At 43.3% G+C, this 17,866-nt stretch overlaps 1 protein-coding gene across 1 annotated transcript in view; it reads right to left on the bottom strand.

Moving 5' to 3' along the window:
- Nucleotides 1–17,597, bottom strand: part of SRMS (src-related kinase lacking C-terminal regulatory tyrosine and N-terminal myristylation sites) — a 53,269-nt gene extending 35,672 nt beyond the window's left edge. Inside the window, exon 1 of the mRNA XM_034441278.3 lies at nt 16,333–17,597. Coding sequence (XP_034297169.1) covers nt 16,333–16,688 — 356 coding nt within the window. The 5' untranslated portion in view covers nt 16,689–17,597. The remainder of the gene's footprint in view (nt 1–16,332) is intronic.
- Between the last annotated feature and the right edge of the window lie 269 nt (nt 17,598–17,866).

Genomic DNA, 17,866 nt, shown 5'->3' with positions numbered 1-17,866 from the left:
GGGCTCTGCATCAGGGGTAAAATCTACTTACCTTTCCTGTTTGGAAATGCACACGCCGTGCGTCACTTGGACCCTCTGCGCATGCACAAACCCTTCTGCACATGCACAGAGGGTAAAAAACAGGTTACTTCCTGGTTAAAACCAGAAAGTAATGGCATCTGGGCAGATGGGCGGGGCCTCACGCTGCCGCCGCTACCAGTTCTCCGAACCACCTGCCGCCGCCGCTACCAGTTCGTCCAAATCGGTGCGAACCGGTAGCATTTCACCCCTGCTCTGCATGCCACCTGTGGCACGCATGCTATAGGTTCGCCATCACGGGGTATGAACCTAGGGTATGAAAATGTTTTTTCGAGGGGTTCTTGGTGCTCTCTGAGCTTAGTTGTTTTCTTACAGACATTTGACAGGGTGCCATCGGCCAAGTTATGTTGGCTGGCAACACCCAGGGGGAGGGCCTTCTCTGTGGGAGCCCCAGCCCTGTGGAATGAACTGCCCCCGGAAGTGCGTAAGATCTCCGACCTCCGGGTGTTTCGCTGCGCACTGAAGACCCTGTTGTTCCGCCAGGCCGGGCTATCAACATAATAATTTTAATTGGGGTATTTTAAATTTCTGGGGTTTTAAATTGAGCCAAATCTATTTAATCATTTAAAATTTTTAATCGTTGTTTTGTCTTGTGTTTTTAAATAGGCTGTGCACCGCCCTGAGTCCTTCGGGAGAAGGGTGGTATAGAAATAAAATTATTATTATTATTATTATTATTATTATTATTATTATTATTATTATTATTATTATTATTTCATTATCTAACTATGTAGCATCATAGTGCAGACCCTACTCCTTCTACAACTAATGATATTACCTAGTTAAGTAATGAAACATCTACAAGAAGACAATCAAGCCCAGAAAGCACCAAGGATCCCACAGTTGTCCTCCTCCTCCTCCTCCTCCTCCTCTCCGCAAACCCAACTTCCTTCTAGCATCGGTGATGTTACCTCGCTGGGTAGCGAAACGTCTGCAAGAAAACCACCAAGTTCAGATTAGGACTCCACAGCTCAAGCCTGAGCAACAAACATCTTCTTCCAACATTTTCCTAGACCAGGTATGTCCTGTCCATGATAAGAGCTATGCCTGATTTTGGACAGGAGAATCCGCCTACGCACCATAGTATTAAAAACCGATTGAAAAACAACAGGAAACAAAGTAACTCGTAGAACCAGTGGAAAAACATTTTAAATAGAGGAAATCACCTCCAACGTGGATGACGCGGTAACATTTTGCAGATCGTAAGTGACCAAACGGATCGGAACTGTGATGACATTCCATGGACATGAAAGCTGGACTTTGAAGAGGCAGGAGAAGAAGATGGCTTTGAATTTGGGTGTTGGAAAAGACTCCTGAGAATGCTATAGACAACCAAGAAAATAACAAGAGTTGGAGGGGACATTGGAGGTCTTCTAGTCTAGCCCCCTGAACAAGTAGGAGACCCTATACCATTTCAGACAAATGTTTGTCCAATCTTTTTTTTTTTTTATTTGATTTATATGCTGCCCTTCTCCGGAGACTCAGGGCGGCTTACAATGCGTTAAGCAATAGCCTTCATTCTTTCGTATATTTATACAAAGTCAGCTTATTGCCCCCACAACTGGGTCCTCAATTTACCTACCTTAGAAAGGATGGAAGGCTGAGTCAACCTTGAGCCTTGGCGAGATTCGAACCTGCAGTAATTGCAGGCAGATAGTCTTAATAACCAGCTTAATAACAGGGTGCCTTAGACCACTGTACTACCAAGTTTTCTTGAAAACTTCCAGTGTTGGACCAAAGGTGCTTTTTCAAGAGGCAACTGGACTTTTTTTGTTTTTCTTAGAAGACGTTTCGCTTCTCATCCAAGAAGCTTCTTCAGCTCTGACTGGATGGTGGGGAATGGAAGGATTTATATCTGAATGACTGAGAATCTCCATAGACCTTCAGTGTTGGAGCGCTCACAACTTCTGGAGGCAAGCCATTCCACTGATGAATAGTTCTAACTGTGACAAAATTTCTCCTTAGTCCTAAGTTGCTTCTCTCCTTGATTAGTTTCCATCCGTTGCTTCTTCTCCTGCCTTCAGGTGCTTTGGAGAATAGTTTGACTCCCTCTTCTTTGTGGCAGCCCCTGAGATATTGGAAGACTGCTATCATGTCTCCCCTAGTCCTTCTTTTCATTAAACTAGACATACCCAGTTCCAGCAACCGTTCTTTATATGTTTTAGCCTCCAGTCCCCTCATCATCTTTGTTGCTCTTCTCTGCACTCTTTCCAGTGACTCAAGATCAGTGGTGGGTTCCTCCTGGTTCGGCCCGGTTTGGCCAAGCCGGTAGTGGTGACGATATGACATCACCAAACCGGTTCTCTTTGTTCGGGAGCTGGGCCCTCCCGCCCCCTTGTTATTCTTACCTTTTATTTGGCCCAGCCCCCAATCTATTTGCTGCCTCCCGAGTCCCAGCTGATCGGCTAGAACGAAAAAAACTGTTTAAACCCTTCCGCAGGGCTTCAAAGGGTCGCCCTACAGCTGATCAGTGTTAAAAGGCAGTGTGGTGGTAGACCAGTGCACTCGAAAAACAAATGGGTAGACCAGTGCCTCCAAAAACAAAGGAGTAGACTGGTGCCTGCAAAAATAAATGGGTAGACCGGTACAGCTCTGCAAGCAGTTAAAAGCCTGGTAGACCAGTACCTCTGCTAAATCCTAAAGAATTGTCACATGACCATCAAGCCACACCCACAAAATAAGCCACGCCCACAGAACCAGTAGTAGAAATTTTTAGAACCCACCCCTGCTCAAGATCTAATAACAAATAAACCATCATTGAAAAAATGTTAAGTGAACCATGTGGTCTTTAGGAGAATCCACCATTCCCCCATTGACTTTGCTTGTCGCAAGCCCCTGGGAAAGTTGCAAATCACTTAACTCTGGGATGCTGCAACCGTCGTAAATGCAGGTCGGATGACAAACTTCTGAATTCTGATCATGTGGCCAGGGGGATGTTGCAACCCTTGTCAGTGGGAGGACTGAACGTAAGTCATCTTTTTCAGCGGCATTGTAACTTCGAACCGTTGCTAAATGAAGGGTTGCAAATTGAGGATTACCTCTAGCCCTTGAATTTGTGAAGTTATTCCGTTGCCAGAGAATTGCATCTGAAGAGGTATATTTTTTGTCTGTACAGGGAGTCCTCGACATACAACGGTTCATTTAGTGACCATTCAAAGTTACAACATCACTGAATAATGTCACTTATGACTGTTTTTCACACTTACAACCTTTGCAGCATCCCCATGGTTCCCACCAACACTGACAAGGCAAGTATATACACAGGGAGTAAACCCCACCCTTTTGTAGCATTGATGATGTTACCTAGCTGGGTCATGAAACGCCTGCAAGAAAGCAATCAAACTCAGAGAGCAACAAGGACTCCACAATTCAACTCTGAGGTATAGACATAGGTAGTCCTCCACTTACAACAGTTCATTTAGTGACCATTCAAAGTTACAACAGCACTGAAAAAATGTGACTTATGACCGTTTTTCACAGTTACAACCATTGCAGCATCTCCACGGTCACATGATCAAAATTCAGATGCTTGGCCACTTGGTTCACATTTATGTCTGTTGCCGTGTCTCAAGGTCACATGATCCCCTTTTGCAACCTTCTGACAAGCAAAGTCAATGGGGAAGCCCGATTCACTTAACAACCAGGCTACTAACTTATCAACGGCAGAGATTCGCTTAAAAAACGCACCATGAAAAGTCATAAATGGGGCAAACCTCCCTTTAACAAATGTCTCACTTAACAACAGAAACTTTGGGCGCAATTTGGAAGCTGATTGCTGTTGTTGTTGTTAGTTGCAAAGTCGTGTCCGACCCATTGAGACCTCATGGACAATGTTCCTCCAGGTCTTCTTGTCCTCTACCATCCTCCGGAGTTCATTTAAGCTCACACCTACTGCTTCAGTGACTCCATCCAGCCAACTCGTTCTCTGCCGTCCCCTTCTTCTTTTGCCCTCAATCTTTCCCAGCATTAGGCTCTTCTCCAGTGAGTCCTTCCTTCTCATTAGGTGGCCAAAGGATTTGAGTTTCCTCTTCAGGATCTGGCCTTCTAAAGAGCAGTCAGGGTTGATCTCCTCTAGGACTGACCGGTTGGATCGCCTTGCAGTCCAAGGGACTCGCAGGAGTCTTCTCCAGCACCAGAGTTCAAAGGCCTCCATTCTTTGGCCTTCTCAGCCTTCCTTATGGTCCAACTTTCACAACCATCCCTTGCAACTGGGAAAACCATCGCTTTGACTATACACACTTTTGTTGGCAGGGTGAGGTCTCTGCTTTTTAGTATGCTGTCTAGGTTTGCCAGGAGCAAGCGTCTTTTAATTTCTTGGCTGCAGTCCCCATCTGCGGTGATCTTGGAGCCCAGGAAAATAAAATCTGTCACTACCTCCATTTCTTCCCCATCTATTTGCCAGGAATTGAGAGGGCCGGGTGCCAGAAGCTGATTGCTCACGTGCAAAGCCAGCAGTGAGTGTTGTGAAATTGAATGAATTAATCCGGCTTTTCCAGCCTTAAAATTGATTGGGCAGGCCATTCAACTTTGACCATTAAGTTGCTGTTCCAGCCCACTAACTCTACTTTCATCTTCATTTTAGCCACAGAGTTTTATTTTAAGTCAGTTAAAATAACTATAATTTTCAGGGAGGAGGCCTGTGGGTCCCGGGGACAAGGCTGATAAATGTTAGACCAGCTTGACAGCTGGCTGAAAAATAATTTCCTTCGCTTGGACAGGATGAGGAGGATTGTTTCAACACCCCCCGCCAAAAAAATAACATCTTAAAGAACACACAATAGGAAGGGCAGCAAATACCAGCAGGCTCTTTCATATATAGATCATCCTGTCAAAACAGGATTTGGAGCTGAGCATTTTCTTATGTTTTTTTCCCCGATCCGGAACATATTATTACTCAGCCAAACTTTTTTTTCCCCCCCTAGGAGTGGTGTCACAAGATTGGGTCAAAAAAGTCAAAATGACAGCACAATGGTGTGATGGAAACTAGGCCTTTTCTTTTACAGGTAGTCCTTGATTTATGACCATAATGGAAACTGGAATTCCCGTTGCTAAGCAAGATGGTTATGTGAAACACAACTCATGTTACGATGCTTTTTTTTGCCGTGGTTGTTAAGCAAATCACTGGGGTTGTTGAGTGAACCATGTGGTTGTTAAGTGAATCCCCGCTGGCTTTGATTGTCGGGAACCAGATGGGAAGGTAGAAAATAGCGATCACATGACCCTGGGATGCTGCAACCATCGTAAATATGTGCCGGTTGCCAAAAGTTTATGGAGATTCTCAGTCATCCAGGTGATGGTTGTCCCAAAGGTGCTTTTTCAGGAGGCAACTGGACTTTCTGGTTTTTTCTTTGAAGACGTTTCGCTTCTCATCCAAGAAGCTTCTTCAGCTCTGACTGGACAGTGGGGAATGGAAGGATTTATATTTCTTGCAGACAGCTGGTCATTTGCATCCTTTTTAGAGAGTCATTGAGGCCGCTTAGAGGTTTGTCTATGTCCTCGGAGTCACCCGAGTAGTGCAAATGGGTGTGGAGCCTTCTTGGACCTGTTGAAAGGACTGTGTTGTGGAGCTGTGCTTTGTGCAGGATGTTTTTCTACCTTGTGTCCCTTTGCTGTTGAAGACAGGCGCAGGCTGTTGGGGAATGGGTCTGTGTTGCCTGCATCTCAGACTGAAGTGCAAATGGTCCCTGTAGTCTGCAATTTTTCTGGAAATCTGTTCACACCCCCGCACCATTTGAAGATTGTTCGTCCCAAAGTGCATAGCTAAAAGTCGATGGAGATTCTCAGCCATCCAGGTCGTGGTTGTCCCAAAGGTGCTTGGCTGTTGCCAAATGCCCAAGTTTTGATCACATGAACGTGGGGATGCTGTGATGGTCGTAAGTGCAAGGAACAGGAGTAAGTCTGTTAAGTAAGTCTGGAACCCGCACTGCATATCGGACATTAATACAATTGAGAGAGTCCGGAGATATTTCACGAGGAGAGTCCTCCATTCCTCTACCCGCATTAAAATACCTTATGCCACCAGACTCCAAATTTTGGGCTTAGACAATTTAGAACTACGCCGACTTCAGTCTGACCTAAGCATAGTACATAAAATTATCTGCTACAACATCCTACCTGTCAATGACTACTTCAGCTTCAACCACAATAATACACAAGCAAACAATAGATACAAACTCAGTGTAAACCGCTCCAAATTCGATTGCAGAAAATACAACTTCACTAACAGAGGGGTCAATGCCTGGAATGCACTACCTGACTCTGTGGTTTCTTCCCCAAACCCCCAAAACTTTAACCTTAGACTGTCTACTGTTGACCTCACCCCATTCCTAAGAGGTCTGTAAGGGGCATGCATAAGAGTACCAGCGTGCCCACCGTCCCTGTCTTAATATTCCTTTTTCCTCTTACTCTTTTCATGTATTCAAATTATGTTTATACTTTTATCTGTTATCTTATATATGCTTGATAAATAAAATAAATAAAAATATATAAATAAAATAAGTCACTTTTTTCAGTGCCGTTATACAGGTTGCCCTTGACCATTCGTTTTGTAACCCTTCATTGTTACAACGGCACTGAAAAAAGTGACATGACCATTTTTCACACTTATGACCTTTGCAACATACCCACGATAACATGATCAATATTCAGATGCTTGGCACCTGATTCAGATTTATGACGGTTGCAGTGTCCTGGGGTCACGTGATCCCCTTTTGCTAAGTTTTGACTAGCAAAGTCAATGGGGAGGCCAGATTCACTTAATATTCATGTTGCTAACTTTTCAACTGCAGTGATTCACTTAAAAACATTGTCAAGAAAGGTTGTAAAATGGGGCAATATTCCCTTAACAACTGTCTTGCTCATCATCTTAAATTTCGGGCCCAATTGTGGTCATATGTCGAGGATATGCCTGCAAGTTCGAATGGTCACTAAATGAATGGTTGTAAGTTGAGAATTACCTCTATGTGCATTTCTTACATTTGTTTGTACCATCCTGGCTTTTTTTGACCATACCTTGTGAACATCCCTAATTCCAGAATATGATCTCTGAAAAAGCACAATTTTCTTATGGAAGAGAAATGTCGGAAGGAGATTAGGGATAGATAGATATATTAGATAGATAGATAGATAGATAGATAGATAGATAGATAGATAATGATGATAATAATAAGAAGAAAGGAAGGAAGAGGAGGAGGAGGAGGAAGGAAAAAGAAGAAGAGGAGGAGGAAGAAGAAGAAAAGAAGAAGAGGAGGAGAAGGAGGAGGAAGAAGGAAAAAAGAAGAGGAGGGAGAGGAAGAAGAAGAAGAAAAGAAGAGGAGGAGGAGGAGAAGGAAAAAGAAGAAGAAAAGAAGAAGAGGAAGAGAAGGAGGAAGAGGAAGTAGAAGAAGAAGAAAAGAAGAAGAGGAGGAGAAGGAAGAAGAAGAAAAGAAGAGGAAGAGAAGGAGGAAGAAGAAGAAAAGGAGGAGGAGGAGGAAGAGGAAGAAAAGAAGAAGAGAAGGAGGAGGAAGGAAAAAGAAGAGGAGGAGGAAGGAAAAAGAAGAGGAGGAGGAAGGAAAAAGAAGAAGAGAAGGAGGAAGAGGAGGAGGAAGAAAAGAAGAAGAAGAGAAGGAGGAGGAAGGAAAAAGAAGAAGAGGAGGAGGAGGAAGAAGAAGAAAAGAAGGAGGAGGAGGAGGAGGAAGAAGAGAAGAAGAGAAGGAGGAGGAGGGAGGAAAAAGAAGAAGAGGAGGAGGAGGAGGAGAAGGAGAAGGAGAAGAAGAAGAAGAAGAAGAAGAAGAAGAAGAAGAAGAAGAAGAAGAAGAAGAAGAAGAAAGAACGAGTAAGAAAACTTTTTAAAGACTCATGGAGACTGGTGGTGGCCCAAGGTGACCCAGCAGGCCGATTTGCAAAAGGGTTCACCTTAGCTGGTTTTGTGTCTCTGCCTCTCTGTGTCTGCCTGAGGTGTAATACGTTGTGCAACTCTAACCCATTTGGTTAATGCATGATTCAATTGATTGTGCAAAGCCAGAAAAAGGGTTAATTCAGCAACCGGGTGAAGTGTGTCACACAAACACAGCCATTTCTCGGGTTTCTGCAGCAGCCCTGAGCAAAACACAACCACCAAAAGGTAAATATAAACCCTTCGGGTCACCATAAAGGGTCTGAGCGGAATGAATTGAGGAGAAGTAGTAAGCCATCTCTAGATAAAAGGTGACACAGGTTAAAAAAGAGGCGGGACTTCAATCAGAATAGAGCTGGAAGGGACCTTGGAGGTCTTCTAGTCCAGCCCCCTTCTTAAACAGGAGACCCTTTTAGGGTCTCCATTTCAGACAAGGGACTGTCTAATCTCTTCTTATAAATCTCCAGTGATGAAGAGCCCACAGCTTCTGGAGGCAAGCTGTTCCAGGGGTTAATTGTCCTCATTGTAAGGAAATTTCTCCTTAGTTCCTTAGGTTCTTCCTTCGATCCCACTAGGGCAGGGGTGTCAAACTCAAGGCCTGGGGGCCGGAGCCGGCTCAGTGGGTGCTTAGATCTGGCCCATGAGGCCACCTGGAAATGGTGAAGGACTCTGACCGCATTTTGCTTCTGCCAGCAAAAACAGAGCTCGGGAGGGCTGCATGCGGCCCTCCCGAGTTCCGTTTTCACTGGCAGAGGGTTGCAGGAGACCGTGGGAGCCCGAAAACAGAGCTCGGGAGCCCGTTTTCACTGGCATAGCACTCAGGCCACCAGAGGCGCCTCCGACACGAGTGACGGCTGGCCACGCCTACCCTGGCCACGCCCACCCTGGCCCTCAGAGGTGAAACACAACTCTGACGCGCTAGGGTTGCCAGATGTCCACTATTTGAGCGGACAGTCCGCTTTTTTCACATTATGTTCACTATTTTTTTTCACAAAATAGTGGACATTTTTTTTTTAATTCAAAAGCTTTATGATGAAATGGTACGTAATCTAAAGCTGTACAGTCTAAGAGAATAAGGATAGGAGAATCGCATTTTGTCTTTTTTTTCATCATAAGTTAGAATGAGACAAAGATCGAATATCCATGGAACTCGATTCTCCGAAAAAATTGATGAGATTAAAATAAAAATACATTATAAAATTATGTACAGTTCACATTTTTAAAATGTATTGTAGCTTGTGTCGACTGACCTAAAATGGCGTGTTAAAATGTTTGTAAGAAAATATATAATTTAATTGTAATTTTTTAAAATCTTTTTACTATTTAACACCCCCCCCCCCGCTTGTCCGCTATTTTTTGGAAGCAGACCTGGCAACCCTAATGCGGCCCTCAATGAAATCGAGTTTGACCCGCCTGCACTAGGGTTTACTTGTATTTTTGTATGCGCTTACAGATAGATAGATAATTTTATTTCTATACCGCCCCTCTCCCGAAGGACTCGGGGCGGTGCACAGCCAAGTAAAAAACACAATACAAATCCCAATTAAATTTAAAAATTATTAAAATTATTATATTATTACAGAGCCTTGGTAGTACAGTGGTCTAAAGCACCCTGTTATTAAGACCAGCTGCCTGCAATTACCAGTTGTGGGGGCAATAAGTCAGCTTAAATATACAAAAGAAGGAAGGCTATTGCTTAGCACATTGTAAGCCGCCCTGAGTCTCCGGAGAAGGGCGGCATATAAATCAAATTAAAAAAAAATAAATAAATTACGGCCAAGTTTTGTTAAAAACCCAAAAATTTAAGACTCCGAATTTAAAACTACTTTACAAAGATAGCCCTGCCTGTCGGAAGAGCAGGGTCTCGAGGGCACAGCGAAAAACTCGGAGGTCAGAGATCGTGCGTATGTCCGGGAGCAGTTCATTCCAAAGGGCAGGCGCTCCCACAGAGAAGGCTCTCCCCCTGGGTGTCGCCAGCCGACATACTTTGGCCGATGGCACCCTGAGGAGTCCTTCTCTGTGGGAGCGAACTGGTCGGTGGGAGGCTATCGGTGGCAGAAGGCGGTCTCGTAAGTACCCAGGTCCTGAGCAGTCCTTGACTTATGACTGGTTGCATAGCAATTTGAAGTTACCTCCTCCGGCCTACCTACACCCAGGATCCCTGCAGTCAGGTGATCTCAGTCCGAGGGCTTACCAACTGATTCAACTGTGGTCGTAAGTCAAGGACTACCTGTATTGAAACAGGCAATCCTTGACTTACGACCGTTGCTTAGCAACTGTTTGAAATTACAATGAAGTAATTTAAAGTACTTATAAACCAGCTTCAACGTTCTGATAGCTGCCTCCAGTAGTGTAGTGACCACATCTGTTGCCAACCGACTCAAATTTATTTTCATTTTCAGAGTCCCAGATTCAAGTAAGCATGACTTACAACATCTTTGCCAGAAACGGATTTGGATGGAACTCCTGAGAAAAATATTAAAATCACTCAGGGCAAAATGCCAAACATTTCCTTTGATATGATGGACAATTTAGGGCTGGTTGATATGGCAATTCAAGAGTGTATACCTATTTTTCCGACAGGCACAGATTCTTTTTCAAGAGCAGACTTGATTTGGACTTCAAAGAAGTTGGCTATTAACGAAGAAGAATTAAAGAAATCCCCAGAGAAGATAACTATTGCTCAACAAATTCAAGCTTTTAGAAAGCAATTATCTGCGTTAACAGTAAGAGCAAAGGAGATAAAAATGAATTATGTAAAGCAAAAAACAAACAAACATTGAGTTTGTGAATAAACCAAGGAAGCAGCCAGCACATAAAACATGAAAAGAGAAGAAATGGTATTGAAATTACAAGAAGGAGATACTGTATTAATCATTAATGCAGCCCTACAAAAAGCATTTTCATCAATATCATTTCAATTTGTATAAAGGAAACGACATTGCTTTGGAGAAAAAAGAGGAAGATTTGAAGAAATAAAATCTACGGAGGATTACAGAGAAAAAGAGAGAGCTTATGAAGGGACCTATAACAATAAGGGAACTTTCTGAAGTTATAAATATATTAAATTAGGAAAGATTCCTGGGCCAGAATGATGGTCAGTTTTTTTTGTCCAAAAGGTGCTTTTTCAAAAGGCAACTGGACTTTCTTTGTTTTTCCTCGAAGACATTTCACTTCTCATCCAAGAAAATTCTTCAATCTCCAAGAACTGAAGAAGCTTCTTGGATGAAACATCTTCAAAGAAAAACAAAGGAAGTCCAGTTGCCTCTTGAAAAAAAAATATCTTTGGGATGACAATAAACCTGGATAACTGAGAATCTCCATAGACACTTATCAGTTTCTTTTATTATTATGAACTTTTACAATCTTCATAAAATATGACAAACTCTATCGTATAGGGAGAAAGGATGCTAGAGAGTTGGAAAGAAATCAATATAGCATTAATACGCCAAAAGCAGGGGTGAAATTCAGCAGGTTCTGACAGGTTCTGGAGAACCAGTAGTGGAAATTTTGAGTAGTTCGGAGAACCAGCAAATACCACCTCTGGCTGGCCCCAGAGTGGGGTGGGAATGGAGATTTTGCAGTATCCTTCCCATGGAGTGGGGTGGGAATCAGGGGTGGGTTCTACTTACCTTTATTACCGGTTTGCAACGGGGCCGCGCGCTTTCTGCGCAAGCACAGAAGCTTCTGCGCATGTGCAGAAGCGTTTTCATGATGTCAGGGTCAGTGGGCGGAGCCTCCCGCCGGTTTTACTACTGGTTCTATAGCACCGGTGCGAACCGGGGGCAACCCATCACTGGTGAGAATGGAGATTTTGCAGTATCCTTCCCCTGGTGAGCCACGCTCACCAAGCCACACCACACCCACCAAGCCACATCCACAGAACTGGTAGTAAAAAAAATTGAATCTCACCACTGCCCAAAAGGGATAAACTGTTGACTTTAACAAAAAAACCTACAACACAGCTGATATCTCTATGGCTAAAAGTTGTTCATAATGATCGTCGCGAATAGACTGAAAATAACTTTGCAAGAATTTTAACTAAAGGGGTTTAATTAAATGGTTAAAGGACAATGTTAGAAATGTGTTAGACATTTTGGAAGGTTTTAAGCAGTGGTGAAATCTAAAATTTGTTACTACCAGTTCTGTGGGCGTGGCTTGGTGGGGGGGGTGTAATGTGACTGGGGGGCGTGGCCATTTTTTTAAAAAACTTTTAAAACCATTAAAAGTTTAATATTGACCCAGATTGGGGGGAGCAATAAGCTGCTTTGTATAAATATACAAAAGTATGAAGGCTATTGCTTAATGCATTGTAAGCCGCCCTGAGTCTCCGGAGAAGGGCGGCATATAAATCGAACCAATAAATAAATAAATCATAGGGCTGGAATGGACTTCGTAGATCTTCTAGTACTGTGATGGCGAACCTCTGGCATGCATGCCAGAGGTGGCACACAGCACCCTTTTTGATGGTACACAATCCATTGGCCCAGATCAGCTCTGGTGTGCATGTGACGCACCTCCCACCAGCCAGCTGGTCTTTGGGTCTCTGCCACACATACGCGGGGGGCGGGATGTGTGCATACACGGGGGGCAGGGTGTGTGAGGGTTATGCACGTCCATGTGTGGGACATGGGTGGGTTCTACTTACCTTTACTACCAGTTTGCAACAGGGCCGTGCGTGCGCGCGCGCTTCTGCCCATGCGCAGAAGCTTCCTGATGATGTCGGGGTTGGTGGGCGGAGCCTCCTGCTGGTTTTACTACCAGTTCTATAGAACTGGTCCGAACCGGGGGCAACCCATCACTGGTGAGAATGGAGATTTTGCAGTATCCTTCCCCTGGTGAGCCACGCTCACCAAGCCACACCACACCCACCAAGCCACATCCACAGAACTGGTAGTAAAAAAAATTGAATCTCACCACTGCCCAAAAGGGATAAACTGTTGACTTTAACAAAAAAACCTACAACACAGCTGATATCTCTATGGCTAAAAGTTGTTCATAATGATCGTCGCGAATAGACTGAAAATAACTTTGCAAGAATTTTAACTAAAGGGGTTTAATTAAATGGTTAAAGGACAATGTTAGAAATGTGTTAGACATTTTGGAAGGTTTTAAGCAGTGGTGAAATCTAAAATTTGTTACTACCAGTTCTGTGGGCGTGGCTTGGTGGGGGGGGTGTAATGTGACTGGGGGGCGTGGCCATTTTTTAAAAAAACTTTTAAAACCATTAAAAGTTTAATATTGACCCAGATTGGGGGGAGCAATAAGCTGCTTTGTATAAATATACAAAAGTATGAAGGCTATTGCTTAATGCATTGTAAGCCGCCCTGGGTCTTCGGAGAAGGGCGGCATATAAATCAAATCAAAGAATAAATAAAAATAAAATTAAGACTTGTGGCTGGCTGGGGAATTCTGAAAGCTGAAGTCCACAGGTCTTAAAGTTGCTAGCGTCGGAGATCCCTGGTTTACTACATTACAAAAAAAAAAAAAAAAAATATGGAGGCTTATATGATTAAAAATGGCCAATGAGCCAGTTTCAAATCAGATCAGCACAGGCATAAACATTCCATAAACAAACCCAGAACCCGGCTAGAGATAGATCATCATGGAAAATATCAATCATGATTCGCTAGGAGTCAAAAATGATTTGGTAGTGTATCATCAATCATTTGAGCCACCATTTCGTTTTTGATCGGACTTTCCATTCGTCAACACCGAGCTCGAGCATCAAACTTGGATTTAATAGATAAATAGTTGTTCAATCTTTTCTTAAATACCATGTTGGAGCACCCACAACTTCTGGAGGCAAGCACTTCCACGGATTAATTGTTCTGACAGGAAATTACTCCTTAGTTCTACGTTGCTTCTCTCCTTGATCAATTTCAATCCAGAATGATTCTAGAATGATTTTATCTAATCCACAGAGGTCTCCAAGTGGGTCCAACAGGCTGCAGCACCAACTGGGATTCTAACTCATCTTGCAGGGTTTCTATTTTTCACCCTTCAGGATGGTTTTATTTATTTGTTTGTTTGCTTGTTTATTTATTATTTTAATAACTCAAGGTGGTGAACATATCCAAAACACCTTCCTCCTCCTATTTTCCCCATAACAGCAACCGAGTGAGGTGGGTTGGGCTGAGTCAGAGTGACTGGCCCCAAGTCACCCAGCTGGTTTTCATCCCTAAGGTAGGACTCGAACTCACCATCTCTTGGTGATTGGCCCAAAGTCACCCAGCTGGCTTTCATGCATAAGGTAGGACTTGAACTCACGGTCTCCTGCTTTCTAGGCTTGTGCCTTAACCACTAGACAAACTGGTTCTCTAGGATGGGAACGAGTATCACAACAAGATCCATCACTGAGTAGCTTTGATCTAGCTTTGTTCCCCTCGCACATATGTGCTAGTCGTTCCCGACTCTAGGGGGCAGTGCTCATCTCCGTTTCGAAGCCGAAGAGCCAGCACTGTCCGAAGAAGTCTCCGTGGTCATGTGGCCAGCATGACTAAATGCCAAAGGCACACGGGATGCTGTTACCTTCCCAACAAAGGTGGTCCCTATTTTTCTACTTGCATTTTTTTATGTGCGTTTGAAATGCTAGGTCGGCAGAAGCTGGGACAAATAACAGGAGCTCACCCCGTTACGTGGCACTAGGGATTCGATCTATATGGAATGATTTATACCCCGTTTCCTAATTTAGAAAAAGATACTGCTGGATGCATCCTTTTCATAGGTTAAGCTGTGAGACCCTGCATAATTTGAATTTGGGCTCTAAGCTTTTTCAAGGAACTCACCAATTGACCTATGAGTGACACCAGCTTTCTTCAAGATGGTGCTCTCCAGTTAGCCTACTGACTACAAGTCCCAGAATTCTCTGCTTGTTCTTGATCCCTACGGGGTAGACATTCTAAGCATTGGAAGGTGCAAATTGTAGGGAGACTATTTTACACAAATAATATTCCCCAGGATTGGTCACATTTGCTTTCAGCCTGCCTTAGGAAAAATGATTAACTTCCTTGAAGATTTATCCTACCTGTAAAACAATCAGTTTAATGTATGCCGATTAGTGTATATATTCAAAGTGACAATAAAGTTATTCTAAATTCTAAATCTAATCCTAACTTCCTCTGATACACGTGAGGACACCAAGATATTTCCATAAATATCCATCCAAAGGCCTTGGAGTTAGGAAATGCAGGTAGTCCTCCACTTACGACCACAATTGAGCCCAAAATTTCTGTTCTTAAGTGAGACATTGGTTGAGTGAGTTTTATCCCATTTTGCAATCTTTCTTGCCACTGTTGTTAAATGAATCACTGCAGTTGTTAACTTAATACCACGGATGTTAAGTGAATCTGGCTTTCCCATTTGCTTGTCAGAAGGTCGCAAAAGGTCACATGACCCTGGGACAAGGCAACCGTCATAAATATGAATCAGTTGCCAAGCAGCTGAATTTTGATCTCATGATCCCAGGGATGCTACAATGGTCATAAATGTGAAAAACAGTTGTAAGTCACTTTTTTCAGTGGCCTTACAACTTTGAGTGGTCACTAAATGAACTGTTGTAAGTCGAGGACCACCTGTATTGTATCTCTAGCAAGATCTGAGGAAGTAAGGAATCTAGGACAGATAAATAGAAATATTAAAATTCACACAGCTTTTTTCTGATATGCCCATTGCTTAGCAAGCATTCTCTTACTCTAATAGCAATTTTTAACTCAGCTTAATTGACTCTGGGCTGCATCACATACAAAGAAGCTCAATCAAGCAATTGTAAAGAAAAAAATATGTTCTCTCTTTTTCAATGGGAGCTATTTAGCACATCCACATGAACCTCTGCTAATTATCTATAAAATTTTGTTGCCTATTGGGCATGCTCTTTCTATTATTGCTGCTCATCAGATTTATTTATTATATTTATTTGTTAAATTGATTTGCCGCCCATCTCACCGTTGGGCTATTCTTGGGTGGCTTACAACAGTAAAGTGGAGGGAAAAATGATAAAAAATGCAAACATAACACTAGCAAAGCACTGAAACAAAAACAAACACTAAAAGTACAATAACACGGATTAAAAGATGGGTGGAGAGGGAGCAGGAAGCGCAGGGGAATGATAGGGAAGACTAATTGCTATAAGGCTACAATATCTGGGCTTCAAGCTTCAGGACAACCACTAGAGGGCAGTAAAGAGGTATGAAAAATCTCTCTTAAGAAGCCCTCTAGTGGCCATTTGGATGTTTCCACCCTCAAGATTGCTATTTAATAAGTAGCTTTGCCTGTTTGGCTCCCCAAACCTGCCTTCCTAAATATTGCATCGCACTTCTCATTTTAGAAGATTTTTGAGGTATAGGGATGACAAGTGACAGTCCCAAGTTTTAGGTACTTACGATTGATGGCTGGCCGGTTCATCACTGCCCTTGCTGATATAGCTGGCTGGAACATAGCCCACAACTCTGTCTCCAGAGAAGCGCCTTGCTAGGACATAACCCCCTTCTTCTTTGAGGACATAAAGTTTGTCCCCTCTAGTGACACTCAGCTCCTCGGCATTCTTGGCAGTGTAGTTGTATAGCACCCCACGGAGGGAAGCTCTGTCTTCAGCAGGGTCAGGATCCAGCGTGGGATGTAAGGATCCTGGGATCGGTTCCCAGGACTCTAAAGAACGGTTACCGGAGGCTCCGTTGGACACGCACTTGTTCCAAAAGGTTTGAAAGAAATGCAAGTGTTTTCGGATGAAATTGTCCATCCCTTTCTGGGGAAGTTTCTCCAAGGAGATTTAGCTCTGCTCTTCCAACAAGCTGCTCGGAGTGAAGAAGGAAAGTCTGGTCACCTTCATAGCTTCTTCTTTCATTGCTCGTGGATCAATGAGTCAAGGTTGCCTTCCCGTCTTCTCTCTCCCGGAGCCAGCAGAAGTGAAGTGAGATGCTTCCTGGATCCTTGGATACCTGAATGTGTTTGTAGGCCACGGGAACTCTTTGCTTCTCAAAGTGAGACTTGACGTTCAGGTGTAACTTGTTTGCTGCAGGTTGAGCTCATAAGTTTAGGCTTGCCACCACATCCGTCTCAGCTGGATGTTTGTTTATTACCCAATCAACTCACTCACCTCTTGGGCTACGCTCTAAATTAGCACTCATTTCCACATCATTTCTTACAGAGTCTTTCCATTCACTTTTCGTGGCCATCAAGAAGTCTATCCTTGAGATTCTCAATCGTCCAGGTCATGGCTATCCCAGCAAAGGTGCTTTTTTCCAAAAGGGAATTGGACTTTCTTGGTTTCTTCTTTGAAAATGTTTTGCTTCTCATCCAAGAAGCTTCTGAACTGAAGAAGCTTCTTGGATGAAAAGCACAATATTTTTCAAAGAAGAAACAAAGAAAGTCCAGCTGCTTTTTGGAAAAAGCACCTTGGAGATATTCTTGAGAATGCAGCATTTGCAATGACTTTAAAAGCATTCTTGTGAAATAACGCTAAGAAATCTGTTAATATGATCCTTCCAAATAGCAACCGGGAAATATTTTCTTGCCTTTTTCTATCTCTCAGCTGTGATTTTTAATCTTAAATTTATACTGATTAATAATGGATCTTCAAAGCATATCACTGCATCAGAGGTGGGTTTCACCAGGTTCTGACCAGTCCTGGAGAAATTTTGAGTAGTTTGGAGAACCGGTAGTAAAAATTCTGACTGGCCCCGCCCTCATCTATTCTCTGCCTCCCAAGTCCCAGTTGATCAGGAGGAAATGGAGATTTTACAGTATCCTTCCCCTGGAGTGGGGAGGGAATGGAGATTTTACAGTATCCTTCCCCTGCCGCGCCCACTAAGCCACGCCCACCAAACCATGCCACACCCACCAAACCATACCCACAGAACAGGTAGTAAAATTTTTGAAACCCACCACTGCACTGTACTGCACCTAGATAATATGCTA

This window comes from Pantherophis guttatus, chromosome 3 (genome assembly GCF_059756535.1).
Source record: "Pantherophis guttatus breed Tessera chromosome 3, ASM5975653v1, whole genome shotgun sequence".
Classification (NCBI taxonomy): Eukaryota; Metazoa; Chordata; class Lepidosauria; order Squamata; family Colubridae; genus Pantherophis; species Pantherophis guttatus.
The sequence above is the reverse complement of the archived record's forward strand: the minus strand, read 5'-3'. Positions and strand labels throughout refer to the sequence as shown.